This window comes from Pinus tabuliformis, chromosome 8, assembly GCF_031772625.1.
Source record: "Pinus tabuliformis cultivar Carrire ecotype Pingquan chromosome 8, CPIR1, whole genome shotgun sequence".
Classification (NCBI taxonomy): Eukaryota; Viridiplantae; Streptophyta; class Pinopsida; order Pinales; family Pinaceae; genus Pinus; species Pinus tabuliformis.
Genome location: NC_142294.1, coordinates 1400045535 through 1400060427, shown reverse-complemented (window position 1 = coordinate 1400060427; position 14893 = coordinate 1400045535). Strand labels below are relative to the sequence as shown.

At 40.8% G+C, this 14893-nt stretch overlaps 1 protein-coding gene across 1 annotated transcript in view; it reads right to left on the bottom strand.

The window, feature by feature from the left end:
• LOC149240788 (uncharacterized) overlaps positions 1-14893 on the bottom strand; it is a 73818-nt gene that overhangs the window by 36635 nt on the left and 22290 nt on the right. Inside the window, 3 exon segments of the mRNA XM_089370312.1 lie at positions 7985-8320; positions 9185-9262; positions 9731-10129. Of these exon segments, the coding sequence (XP_089226438.1) occupies positions 7985-8320; positions 9185-9262; positions 9731-10129 (813 nt within the window).

Sequence of the window (14893 nt, the reverse complement as noted above, 5' to 3'; positions counted from 1 at the left end):
AAATATACATAATTTGAAAACTTGTGAAAAATAAAGTACCTCTGTCATCCCATTATTCTCCCTGTGGAAGAACCATGTCCGGATCACCTCAAAAATCTACTCCGGCATACGGAAAGTCCTGGATCGAAAAAACCTGGTCCTCTAACCAGTGAAAATAACTATCAGAGAATCGAACAATCGCCGCGCCCTCGTCAGGATGCCGGGCCATCACCGTAACCCATCGTACCAGCTTTGGCTCCCGAGGACCCAAGATATCAACAGTGAGTTGCTAAGGGATCAGCATCGGAACTCTCTCTAAGGCAAAGCTCACGACTAGAGGCCCATATCCAAAGGTCTTCAGTCATCCGTTCTTTGCCCTAGTCAGTTGGCTCTTCATGTTAGCCGACACAGCATCACACCAGTTGAAAATGGTGCCTTGGTAACAGTCAATCGCCATTCGCATTTGGGACCCAGAGGCAATATGTAAAGCGGCTGCACTGCAAATTCTGGTAACCGTGAAAGCTATAACTTTGAGTTCACGCAGAGAGATGTGTTTGATTTCCACGCCTTTCGCATGGTGTGCATTGGGTGTGCACCAATCTGCCCGGAGACTAGCAAGGGATTGGCCACCCGGCCTAGTCCCGGCTAGATTGAGTTGCTCGCCTCTATTAGGCAAGACAGTGAGAAAGTATACATCAGAGGGCTCTATCTCGAGCTGATGCCCTCCGATGTAAAAGCATTGCTCTTGAATGTTCCATCTCTCAACCAGCCATTCCAAGAATCTCACCTGAGCCCTCATGCCAGGTATGGCCCAGTATTTATATAGCCCGCATGCTTTTAGGGCATCAATGGAAGGTTGATGTTCAATTGCGGCTAAATCAACGTCCTCGTGCTCTCTTTCTCTCCAATCCAACATGGTGAGTGCCCTACACACCAAGAAACAATGATTAGAATTGATTTGGGGAAATTTGAATGGTTATTTGTGGAGATTGGGGTTTCAAATTCCGCCTTTCACGGGGGACGCACCCCGCGTTTAGAACACAGGGCGTCGGGACGCAGCTGGCCTGAAGGTGTGCTGCGTCCCCCGACCTTTTTCCTGTGTAGGAAAAAGTCGTGGGACGCAGGTCACCCGAAGGGCACCTGCGTCCACCGCAGAGCGCATTTTGAAACCCAAAACCCCCAAAAATCAAAACTAAAACCTAAAACACAATTTTAATCAGATGAAATTGAAGAGTAGGATGTTGTAAAATACCTGGAAGAGACGGCGTTCGATTCTGACGGTCGGATTTTCCGCAGCGACCACGGGAAGTTTCTTGCCAAAAGCCCTTTTTTCAACCTCAACAGTAAAATGGTAAAAATGACATGGTAAAAAGTCTTTTTATAGGTTTTTTGGATGAATTTGTTCATTTTTCACCATGGAAGGATGTTTTTCGATGTATTTTTGCCTATCTTAAACAGGTATGAGTAATGTGTCGTTTTTGTGCAGGACAAAGGGATTTAGAGGGAAAATTGTCATTTTTCACGAACCAAAATATCAGAGTCATCTTTTAAGCCCTTTTCTGACTCCTAAAAAATGAAAAGATTGCCGAGCGTTTCTTTTACACTCGTTAAAACGGAATTAAAAGACGGTCCCCTTATAGCTCTTTTCTGACCGTAAAATCAGGAAAAGATTGCCGGGTTTTTGTCGTTTCAAACTCGATACGGAAATAAAACGACGTGTCCTTGATCGCTTTTTACTTTTCAGGTTAGTGGCACTAATTATGAAAGTACTCCTTGGTCGCAAGATCAAGCGGTTCCCCCAGGTATTATTTTATACTTTTTCGGGCTTGAGGGACACAAATTTACGAAAAAGTTCAACTTGGAGTCTTCTTAAGTTTTTCAGACTCTCTAAAATTGAAAAACGCCGAGTTTCTCCTATACTGGACTCGTTAAACATTTCACAGTAAAGGACCTGTTCAATTACAAACGGGAACGAACCACTTCTTCCTAGGGTTCGAATCAAAACTAGGTTGGACTCATCCGAAGGATGAGCTTATAATCAAGCATATGTTATCCTCCTCAAGCTTGTTAAAAATAAAGAGGTACTTGCCAGAAATGGTGGGGGAAAAGAGAGAAGAATGAGCCTATTTGTTACCTTTTGTCTCAGAAGAAACTTTATTACCACTCTTGAACACGACACTTTTCATTCACCTGGGTTGGGAAATCCTTTACCTCACAGTTGATCAAACCACTTTGAAAGTCTTCAGCCGGGTTCCGGGGATTAACTTTGAGTCGTTTATCACCAAGCCATCTGTTGTGTCGTTATGTGTTCAAGAGGTCTGCAAGCAAAAATTTCATCTGCAAAATACTTGTCATCCATTCGACCATCCCTGAGTCAGTCCTTACAGCAACATTTCTTCAACTTGAACAATGATTTCGTGTTGTGGGCTTGCCTGCAACGGGTCGCTTTCTATCGACATCAGCACATTATCTAGAGAGATGACTTAGAAATCATCAGTACCTCGAAGTCTGCATGCATCAATGGCAGGTTTCTCGCCTTCGACGTCAGTTTACATCATTGACTTTCGATCGAAGGATTCCATGAAATGTTCGACATCAACTCATTCATTCACATCTCATGGATTGTACTGGATACTTTGAGAACCATTGACATTACTGGTGGTCTCTCTCACGCTTGTTAACAGTTTGCATCATTGACTGGTAATCAAGTGGTTTCTACCATGTTCGACATCAACTCATTTATTCGCATGGCTAGAATCGTACCATTTCGGGAAGTAGAAATGAAGACCCTGGATCTAGTTTCCACCATCCAGGTTGCGAGGAGTTCTGTATTCATTATCTAAGTAGACTAATCATAAACAGATGGCTGCGCCCATACTGTGTCTACAAAAGTCTATGATTATGATGTACTGCAAGATCATTCCTGTATTAGAGTAGTTAGTCTGTTAGTTAAAGTTTTGATCTGAGTATGGGAATGCCTACCTCAGTGATGATATAATCTTATACATGTATTTTGTGTTGAAAATTGCAGGTTCTGACCAGGCTCTCCACGAGATAATCCTTGAAACGATAAAGCGCTTCACCCTTCCTAGATAATACAAAACCCTAATCTATTATAGGCTTCGCACTTTAGGGGGCAATCTGTTACACTAAAAAATGTCACCATGACTATTTACAGTTAGTATGGCTCTATCAACAGTCATGCTATCCTCTTAGGCAAGTCTTATGCCTCTGCTCTCCATGTCAAACTCCAAAAAGAGAGAAAGTCTTTATAAATGTATTTATCTCTGGGGACGCAGGTTCTCTCAACCTTACCTGCGGGGACGCACTCAATGTTCACAAAAACTGCGTCTTTGGATGCTCTGTATGTAAAGGGGCAGGTGCGTCCCCCTGTAAAGGTTAAAATGCGCAAGTTTCATCTTTAAAAAGTTACTTGTGGTCATTTCTAGAGCATTCTAGAAGGTTGTTCGACGTGTATTGAGCGCCTCCAGATGGTTCATGCACTCCTACCAAAGAGGAACTTATCCCATCAATAAGGGAGCTATCCCATCCAAAGAGGGGATTATCCCATTGATGGTGGACCTGATTAACTTCCTCTTGAGCACTATAAATACAGGCATTGGGCCAGAAGGAGAGGAGGTTGGAAGCTATACATTTCTAAGGGTAAATGCTGCAGGAATTAGGACTCCCATTTAGAAGCTTGTGAGGAGAGATTGCCATCTTTGCTTGTTCTATTTGGAAGTGGGTGAGCTTTGTCAAAGTAAAGGAGAATTCTTGATGGACCCTGGGAGGGACTTGCACAACACCAAGGCTCAGGTTGTATTTGTTCCTTTTGTTACCTATTAATGCAAATGAGTCCATTCTTCTCAATAACTTGTTATTTATGAGTTGTTTCATGTACTCCTTGGTCTATGTGTTAAATATGTTTTATTCTATGAGATTATCAAGTGCTATTTAATCGTTTGATTGTTAGTGTATGCAGGTTTCAAAGTGAAGGAGGAGCTCATCCGGATCAGCGAAGCTGGATTGCTACAACAGCGTTGGACTACAGGTAGGATCTAAACACTTGATTTCCCATATAGTAAATGCATGTTTAGAGAAGGATTGCTCTTGTTTGTCACTAGAGAGTCTTAGGCTCCTAGGGAGGTTGGTTGTGTCCGCACAATCGACTCTTTCCGCCTGACAAGTCCTAACTTGGTAGTTAACTCGATCATCATATGATTGTGAAAATGCGACCCATGATCTGTGACTATCGCTTATGGCACACCGAATCTAGAAACCACATGATTGAAAAAAAAGAGAGCAGCCATTTCGCCACTGTTGTTCAATGTAGGCATCGCCTCGACCCATTTGGTAAAGTAGTCGACAACGACTATAATATACCCATGCCCCCCGACCGAGGTGGGGTTACATGTCATGAAATCAATGCCCCATTTCACGAATGGGCCAACAACAATGACTGGATGTAGTGGTGTAGGTGGTAAATAAAAAATTTGACAAGCATGGCATTTTCTAACAGCAAGTATGCAATCTTTGAATATAGATGGCTAGAAGTAACCAGCTCGTAAGATATTTTGTGCGGTTGCGTAACCAGATAAATGCCCCCCACAAGCACCTGAATGGCATTCATTCAAAGATTTTTCGGCCTCCTCATGTGTGAGGCACCTTCTTAAAATCATGTCGACACCACGATGATAAAATGTATCTCCAACGATCAGATAATCTTTGTCTTGGTATCGAGTACGTAGCTGTTCAGAGTGAGAGGTGTTAGGCCTAAAAGCTTGGGTCTGGAGATAGATCAGTATATCCCCATACCATGGATCACTTGACGATATCAGAAATAGAGACTCATCCAAGATTGATGCTTCTGATGTTAAATCGTTGGAGGACGAGGGAAGGTCGCAAAGTAGCTCTGCAAAGACGAGAGATTTATTTAACTTAGATTTGATGAATTCCAAATCAAACTCTTGCAAAATGACTATCCATTTAGAATATTTCCCCCCCAGCAATTGACGTGACAAGATGTATGTCATAGGGTTGCAATCTGATACAATGGTAGTTTTGTGAAGGAGAATATAATGTCGAAATCTCTGCACAGCTTGAACGGCTACTAAAGCTAACTTTTCAACATATGAATATTTACTTTCTGTATCATTAAGATTGCGACTTAAATAATATATAGGATGTTCAATTCCGTTATCTTCTTGCACTAAAACCATACTGATGGTTGTATCTGCAGTGGCGAGATACAGGTAAAAGTCTTTTTGATAGTTGGGGGCATACATTAATGATGCTTTTATCAGGGAATCTTTGAGAGCATCAAAGGAAGCTTGCGCAACCTAATCCCAATGGAAGGGTACCCCTTTCTTCAAAAGACATGTATAACCTTTAGCTAGCTCAACATAATTTGGAATGAACCTCCTCAGAAAGTTTGCCTTCCCTTGAAGTCTCTGGATCTGTAACAAATTTGAAGGTGGAGGCATGTCAAGAATTGCCTAAACCTTTATTGGATCGAGTTGAATTTCGTCCTTAGAAACTACAAAGCCAAGCAGTTGACCAGAGCCAACACAAAACACACATTTGTGTGGATTGAGTCTTATTTTGTAGTGTCGGCAATGTAAAAATATGGCTCTCAAATGTTGCGGGTGATCAGTCCGTTTTCACGAATGAGCAGGAAGATCATCAAGATATGGTTGAACTATGTGTTTGATGTCATGGAAGGCATAATTCATTACCCTCTGAAATTTCGCCCCCGCATTCTTCAAACTGAAAGGTAATTTGCGATATACAAATGTGCCCATGGACATATAAATGTAGTTTTTGATTGGTCTTGTGGGCGGATATTGATTTGATTGTAGCAAAAAAATCCATCCATGAATGAAAAGATTTCGCATCTGGCACACTCATCAATAATCTGGTCGATAAAGGGTGTAGGATAGTTGTCCTTCGGACATGCTTGATTTACATCCCTATAATCAATGCACACTCTTATCGTTCCTTGTTTTTTCATCACTGGAACAATATTTGATACCCAATCAGTGAGAGGTATAGGGTAAATGAAGCCAGCACGCAAAAGTTTTTCAACCTCTACTTTAATGGTAGCGGCTTTCTTTGGATGAACAGGTCGAAGCTGTTGACATACTGGTTTGACATCAGGATACATCTTGATCTCATGTTCAACAATGCTGGAGTCAATGCCTAACATTTCCTCATAAGACCATGCAAAGACATCTCTGAATTCGTGAAAGAGAGCACAATAATTTTCTAGTTCGGATGGAGAACAAGATTTGCCGACGTGAATATTTTAAACAACATTGGGTTTGGTCGAAATATTTATGGAGATAGTTTCTTCAATGTTAGACAAATTTTGCTCAGAATCAACTGTATTTACAGAATGTAATAAAAAATCAACGATTGAAGGGTGATTGAGTTCTTTTGAATAATCTTCATTGTCATATCAAAGGTGGGAACGATGATGATAATCTTCCCACGGCATCTCTCCTATCATCATTGATTGGATGATTCCTTCGTCTGTAGAATGTATATGTGACCAAGGATCAGAAAATGTGCCATATTCTAAAGACCTATCTACCCATACAACTATTGAGTGTGGATTAGGGTTTGCCGCACAAGCCCAATAGATTGATTGCTATAACGATTCAATGGGGCTTGGCGGCATCGCCTCGCCGTGATCATCACTCTCAAAATAGTTGGAACTCTTCTTAAATTCAGATGATGTAGAAGAGATCATGTTGCAGGTTTCCACTGTGGCCACTTCCGCAAAACCAGATGGAGACGGGAGGGCAAAAGTACCCATCAAGGAAGGATCTTTTAGGAGACCTACTCCAACATTTTGAAGTGATTGTGAATGTCCATGTATTAATGGAATGCTTCCTGTAGCTTGTGAACTATTAGCAAAAAAGGCTAGTTGGTCGATGACTGTGATTCCACCTTTGAAGGGAAATGCAATCGTTCGAAAGTATGTGGACATAACCGCAGCCATAGCATAAACCCAATGCCTTCCCAGTAGAATATTGTAATCAAGGAGTCCATCAATGAACTCGACTTCAATATCTATTGTTTTTCTCCCTAGTTCTACTCGCAAGCTACTCAAAATCCCGTACAGAGTGTACGTTCTTCCATCGAAAGCTTTTAGTGTTGTTGGTGATCGTGACAAGGGTTTTGAACCAAGAGTCTTCCAGCAACTCATTGACATGATACAGGTAGATGCCCCCTCATCAATAATGGTTCGATGAACATTTTTGTTGAGGGCTTTTACCTGTATAAGAAAAGCGAGTTGTGCCAGTAACTGTGGTGTATATCTTGTATGATTAAAAACCACAAGATTGGAATCCATAGGATCAATCCCACCTATCACTGATAACAAAGCTTGCTTTTGGGAGGGACAATTTTGCAATACCTCTAGTGTCAACATAGCGGAAGGTGACTGAGCTAGATCTTCCACTATATTATAATTTTGGGCTGCTCAAGCATGAGGATTAAATGTCGATTTGTGTACAACTCCCTTTGGTGGCTTAATTGTTAATTCAGGAATAATCGGTGGAACAACTTCTGGTGAAGTCATGGTTGAAGTACTAGGTTGATCAGTAGCTTGGTTGTTCGACGACGATGGATTCCTGTAATCTTTATTCCTTGTCGATACCAAAACATCATTTTTCTTATTCGCGATGGATATCATAAGCACTTGGGATGTGGAAGCATTATCAGTGGCAACCAAATGTGTTTCTGGGTTCGGAAATGGATTTGTCAGCACCGCTGAGGTATTCGAAGCCTTTAAAAGTTTAGAAACCTCAGATCGATGTGGACAATCTCTTGTGAAATGCTTGTCATTGCATATCAAACATGGATAACGAGGTTTCCTAGCCGCAGTAGGGGTTTCAGATGATTTTTCAGGAGTGGAATTCTCCTGTTTCTTCTTATTATTTTTCCCCTTCTTCTTGCCTCCTGGTTGCTTTGGATTTTTTCCTTTGTCAGATGACATGACATTAATCTCAGAGGCAAGAGTGTTTTCAGATGAATTTTCATTTTGACTGGAAATAGCAAGAGCTTGACCAGATGGTCCTCTCGCCGTTTGTGTGCTTGAGGAACCGATCACGCCGTCACCCACATGAGAGTCCCTACTCAATTTTTTAGGTGGTGGAATGGTAAAATCTGGTCTAGGTGCATCAGGAATATTTTCATAGAGCATGCCTGATTGTGCATAAATCAGATCCAAATATTGGGCACGAGCAATGACTTGCTTTTCTGTGACAACTCCTCTCTTCGCCACATCCTCAGTGGTAGATGGCAATAAGGACTCTATAAACCACTCAGCTAATAGCTGGTCAGGAACATACATCTTTACCATTCGACGACAACACCACCACTCATGAATATGATCTGATATGTGAGTGGAGGTAGTCTGTTTAAAGTTGGTAAGAAGTTTTGTTCCAGTTTCGTACCTGATAGGTAACTGAAAGTGGGTTAGAAAGGTAGTGGAAAGAATGGTGAAGTTATCAAAAGAAGCTCTAGGTAATTCAATATACCATTTTGCAGCTGGACCAGTAAGCATTCTCTGGAAAAGACGAAGTCTAATCGAATCATCATTCAGGGTGTTGGATGAACACCATAAATGAAAAGTCATTACGTGATTCGATGGGTCTTCTCCTGGATTTCCATTGAACTTTGGAATGTCAGATGGAAATTTATGTGGAATCACCGGCCACCAAGGGGCATATGCAATTGGATCATTTGTGAGCCAGTTCAAATCTGGTAGTTCTAGAGTTGCTACAAATGGCAACTGTTGATTCAGGTTGGGTGGAGCATACCCAGGATAAGATGGAATCGCTTGAGCAATAGGTCTTTGCATACCAGCATATGGCATCTGCATCTGGTAATTTTGATAAGTTTGTTGGATATAACCAGTATAAGGCGGTTGTCGATAACCAGTTTGGAAATGTGGTTGTCCATAACCTGCAAAGCCTTATTGCCCAGATCCTGGGTAAGCTTGATATTGACCAAAACCAGTTTGAGCTTTTGAACCAAGTTCAAACTGGGGTTGGGATTGCTGGAATTGAGGTTGTTGATATTGTGATAGCCAAGGCTGTTGGGCCGACTGCTGTTGTCCAGTACTGGAAGATTGACCAAGTTGCGGATTAATTGGACTTGTGTGTGTCTGAGTCGTTCCAGATAAAGGAACACTAACCTGAGGTTGCGATTGAGCCTCGGAAACAAGCGGCTGTTGTATAACTACCTGAGAAACTTGAGTCTTTTTCCTTGAAACCTAAGGTTACGAGGAATAAGGAATAGTTGTTACCAGTTGAGATACAACAGGTTGTGCTTGTGATTGTGGCAGAGTCGTAACAACAGGTGTAGTGGGAATATTGGACACAGGTTGTATTGGTTGTGTTGGATATACAATCGTTGGTTGATCTGGCGGTACTGGTAGCCAACCACTAGCTCTAATTCTAGTTTGACCTGAATACTATGGGAAACTCTCATATGGTTGTCCCCCGGAAAAAGGAGGAAACAGTGAGTAAGCATACTGCTCTCCATATGGCGGCAGTCTAGTGTTTAAAGGATATATCGGTCTTTGATAACTGGTTTGCCCAAATTGATACTGATATGCAGGATCAAATTGCTGAGTTTCCATGTGAGAAAAACCAGATGGGATTCCGAATGAGTAAATGGGAGTTGACCATGGTGCAGAAGCAACCCCTGAGTGAGTTCCAGCTAGTGATTGGTAACCAACTGGAACGGATGATGCACCATACAAGTGTGACTCAGGTGTACCAGAAAACATTGAAGGAGTAGTAGCAGAAGATTCTGCTGTAGCTACATCAAATGATACATTCCTAGATGTTGATGGTTGTTCAGACATGGTTAACTTATCCAAAAGCTCTCCTAACGATTTGACGGGAAGTCGCGATGAAGCAGGATTAAAGGAAGCAAACTTAGGAGTAGCAGGATAAAAATTAATCCCAGTTCCAAAATGAAACAGAGTGTCAGATGGGAGATCCTCTACTGCCTCCTCTATAACAATCAAACCAAGTGGAAGAGGTTGACTGTCAGGTCTGTAAAATATTTCTGGAGCCAAAGAAGGTGTAGTTTCTGCAATGACAGATGCTGGAGGGGTAACAACTTTTGGATACTGAAATTCAAAGTCCAGATGTTCAGGTAAATGAACTACCGTCTCAAAGGGAGGTTCTTGAACAACTCCTGGTTCAAATGTAACCTCAATTTGAACTGGAATGGGTTCTGGACCAACTCTAGATGGAGTTGTTTCAGGTTCAGAAGTATTTACCGTTACACTAGGATCAGTTCTAATGTCCTCTGGTAACTGCAGAACTTCCTCTTTAAAGGTGGATGTACCAGAAATAATTGGAGTAACTGGAGTCTCTGAAATGTTGAAACGAATGTTCCAAATAACCCAGATGAACTAGACTCAGTTAAACGAGACCGCTTTGTTCGAATTGGTTTCGCTTTTGGAGGCAAAGATACTTGACTCACTAATCTCCTTGAATGACGGGGTTTTGATTGACTTTCTTCCAATATTGCGGATTACTTGATCAACTTAAAAATCAACTAAGGGAAAATGATGTTATTTCGTGGTCAATTTATTTTAATGACACTTGGACACAACTTTTCTTTTTCAGTTTTAAAGAGTCGAGAAAAAGCTAAAGATGACTCTAGTCACCTTCGATTTTTAATGAGCCTGAAAGGACAAGTGCTCAGATGGACCTTTTCTTTTAGAGAGTCGAAAAGGAATGAAAGTGACTACTCTGGAGAATATAGACAAAAAGGTTTACCAGACCAATCGCAAAACTGCAATATACACCTTGGTGATAAATTAAAGAGAAATTACCAAGGACTTTACATACGGCAGTCAATCTTCTCGAATGCTGTGTTCAGTGCATTGCGATCGATAAGGCGGTAGACTCGGTTTCCTATGGATAAAGGATTTAAGCCTATTATGGTCTCCCAATATATATGCGATGGTACGGGGAGCACAAGTCCGTGTTAGCACTTGTCATATCAAAGAGGAGGAATCACCCAACCTTCAATGAAAATGATAGCCACTAGGTTTAACGAAGTCGGAACACGTCTCTATCCTAGACCTCTAAATGTGTTGCGTTAGATTCTAAAGCGTTGTTAAGTTCATTGAGGTTCATTTTAAGTTGATCTTTCTTAAAATTTTGCCTTTGATGGTTCACCGCGAAATGTGATATGAAATTCCTAAAGATGCATCTGCAATGATAAGCAATATTTTCATTTCTTTGACCAATGAAAATCCTAACTACAAGGGATAGAGCATAGAAGTAATTTTAAGAAAACACCAAAGAGCACACACTAATGCAATTTCCCTAAATCATATTTTTTGCACACAAACCAAAAATTCCAAAATGAAAGTGCATGTATCTGTTTTCAGCTCTCCTTAATGTGACTGATTCAAGAAGGAAAACTAAATGCAGCAATGACTCAAAATGTTTCACACAAAATGACAATTTCGACAATTTTTTCTTCAAAGAGAGAAAGGAAGACTCAAAACGACACTTTCAAGTTTGAAGAAATATCTTTTCGAAACTTTGAACAAAATCAAATCAAATCAAATACACCAAAAATTTTAATTGATTGGCTATGAAGGAGGATTTTACGACACTTCACTTTTTTGACGAAAATTGAAGACTTTACGACACTTTTTCTATTGAAAACGACAAATCGATTATTACTACTTTTGATAAAGGATTGTAAATGAAAAAAAAACACATAAAAACATTCACCAATCCTAATCTAAATTAAGTCTGATCTAAGTGATGTAAGTTGGCTTAAGTGATGAGGTATTGTTCAAAATCAGCACGCAACCCAATAGGGATGAAAACTAGTAAAAAACCCTCAACTCCTAGATGGGAAAATTGAGTTTCAGTCATCCATCCCAGGTACTAGTGACAGACAGTGCGATGCATATCACTTTGCCCTTTTGGGAACTGAGATGCATCTCACTTTAAAGTTCAAGACAATGTGATGGTCCAGGGAGCAATTTCTGAAAGTGTTTTGGCTCAAATTTGCAGCAGTTTTCAATGGATTAAGCTTGATTTAAATGAACAATGATAAGCAAAGTATGATGGAATGTCCTAAGAGGTTACTAAGCTACCACAAGGGCATTTTGATGCTTTTGCAAATAAAATGCTCAAGATATAAACTAAACCAGAGATTGACTGAAGTAGCATTTATCTACTACGCAATTGTATAACAAAAGCGGTTCGAAAGCTCCCTGGCTAGCTTCGGACTCTGTCTATAGTTTATATAATCCAACATAGAGCAAGAAATAGAAAAAGCCAATCATCATTTTCCAGTGGAGTCACCAATTTGTTTCCGGGAAAATTAGTGTCTTTTCGAATGACTAACCCTCTAGGTTTGGTAGCTAACCTAGAAACAACAATCAAAGCAATTCAATATCTTTCCTATGAGTGACAGATAAGAAAGAGATTATGAAAGACCAACCTGTAACTTTCGCTTGAATCCTCGCTTGATCTCCCTCTCCTTTGGCTGATCCCATAAATCCTCCTCGTACTTAAAACGCTTGGAGAGTACCTACACAGCTACAGAAACAAAGACCTGTCAAAGCATAATGATCCATCACAGCATAAACATCATAGAATCAGAAATATTATAAACAAATGAATGAATTTACAGTTAACACAATCAATTGGGAAAAATATTAAAGAACTTTATTGATAACAAGGAGAATTACAACCCATAAGAAGTCTGATCCAGCGCCATCCTCCCAGCTTCAAGCCTTCTTCACCTCATGAATCAGCAAGAACACACCAACAATGACACAATGCTCTCACCTCAATACTGAAACTAGCAACACTTCCTTACAACTCAAAATAATTCAGCCTTCTGATCTCTTGGATGAGGGATCCTTTTATAGATGATTGTAGGAGGTTAAGTCATCAATGGGGGTGATGAATGCCATTCTATTTTTAGGAATTAGTTCCATGAAAGAGGGGAATAGGAGGTGGTTTCCTAGTTCCCTTAGTCATCCTTGGGCGAATTTAGGAGGGCAAGTGGCACAGGAGAAGTTTCTAGAAGTTTCCATGAGAAACCAACTCTCAAACACTCCCGAAATTTTGTCTTACCTCGCCCATCACACCTACTAGAGGGCCAAACTGCGATGCATCTCACTTTGATAGTGTAGCACCTGAGATGCATCTCACCCTAACACAGGGCTTTCAACAATGATTCATTTTAGGCACTTTCTGGATGATTTTTGAGATGGAACTTTTGGGGAATGAGGCATTCAGATGACTTAGTTCCTTTAGGGCATAAAACAACTATTTTAGGGGTTGATGAAACCTAATACATCAACATGTAAGTTTGGGGTTGATGTGCCCAAATATGTCTATAACAGTCCTCCCCCCTTAGGAAGAAATGTTCCCCATTGCAGTGAGTTCCTCCATGAGATGGGGAAACTTCCATTGAACTTGGTCCCTAGTGAGCCACTTGCTGTCATGCAGGAGTTGGCTAGCTTTGTAAACTATATACAATTGGATATTCTGTTGGTGAGTGTTCTTGATTTGTGTGTCCATGATTCGATCAGTTTTGGTCTATTCCATGCATGATGGGTTTAACTCTATTAGTGTGAGTTGTTTTGCAATGTCTGATGTGTCCAGTAATAGTGGAAAGCATGGTTGAAGGAGGTCCACATTGAACACTGGGTGCAGGCCAAGGAATGGGGGAATGCTAAGCTCAAAATAATTGTCTCCCACAACCTTGGTAAGTAAGGTCCATATTGGAGTGGTATGAGCTTCCGATGGGCTCCAATAATGTGTTTTTTCTACAAATGAAATCAAACTTTGGTGCCCACCTTAAACTTATGCGGCAACCGATGTTGATCATGTCACTGCTTTTACTTGGCATTGGACTTCTCCAAGATGTCATGAACCTACTAGTGTATGTGCTAGATGTGTTAAATAAATTTGGTTTTTTATCAGCCTCAAACAATACATGTGTGGATTCTATTTGTGTAGTCGCATGAGGCATGAAAACATCAATCCGAAAAAATGGTTGAAATCCTAGACCCACATGAAAGGGATTGCAATGAATTGAGTTATGGAGAGCTCTGTTATAATTATGTTGCACATAGGGAAGGATCTCATCCTAGGTTCGTGGATGCTTGGAATTGTACATGTAGAGTATGTGCACTATCATCCTATTGACGACCTATGTCTGGTCATCGGTCTGGGGATGGAATGAAGTCAACTTGGTGAGCTTAGTGTCTAATAAGGTCAATAGGCTTGAACAAAATCTGCTCAAGGACCTTCTATCCCGATCTGATATAATGGTCTGTGGGATCCCAAATTGTACCTACACTCATTCAAAGAAGAGTTTGGCAGTGTAGTTTGCTTTGATACTCTTCTTGCAGTCCACCAATATAGCCATCTTACAAAATCTATCCACAACCACAAATACACAATTATTACCATGCTTAGTAGAAGGGAGGCCAAAAAAATATTCCATGGAGATGGATTTCCAAGGATGGCTGGGAGTAGGTAGAGGACTGTACATGCCTTGCTTCTTGATGGTTGGCTTGGTGATGGTGTAGGCAATACATGATCTGATATATTTCCCAACATCCTATCGAAGTTTTGGTCAATAAAAGTAATTTTGTAGTGCGACCATAACTTTCTCCACACCAAAGTGTCCCTGACCCGAGTGTAGTGTGTCTCCCAAATTAGCTTAGCATGCTCACTTGAAGGAACACAAAGGTGGTCTAGGTAGCATAATACTACATCCTTGAGGTGGAAATCAAGAACTTTCTTTCCATCTACTAGCGTCTGGTATGTGGAGGTGAACTCTAGATCATTTTTTTATAGTTGCAGCCATCCGGAGGTCTCGTGGCCACAAGAGT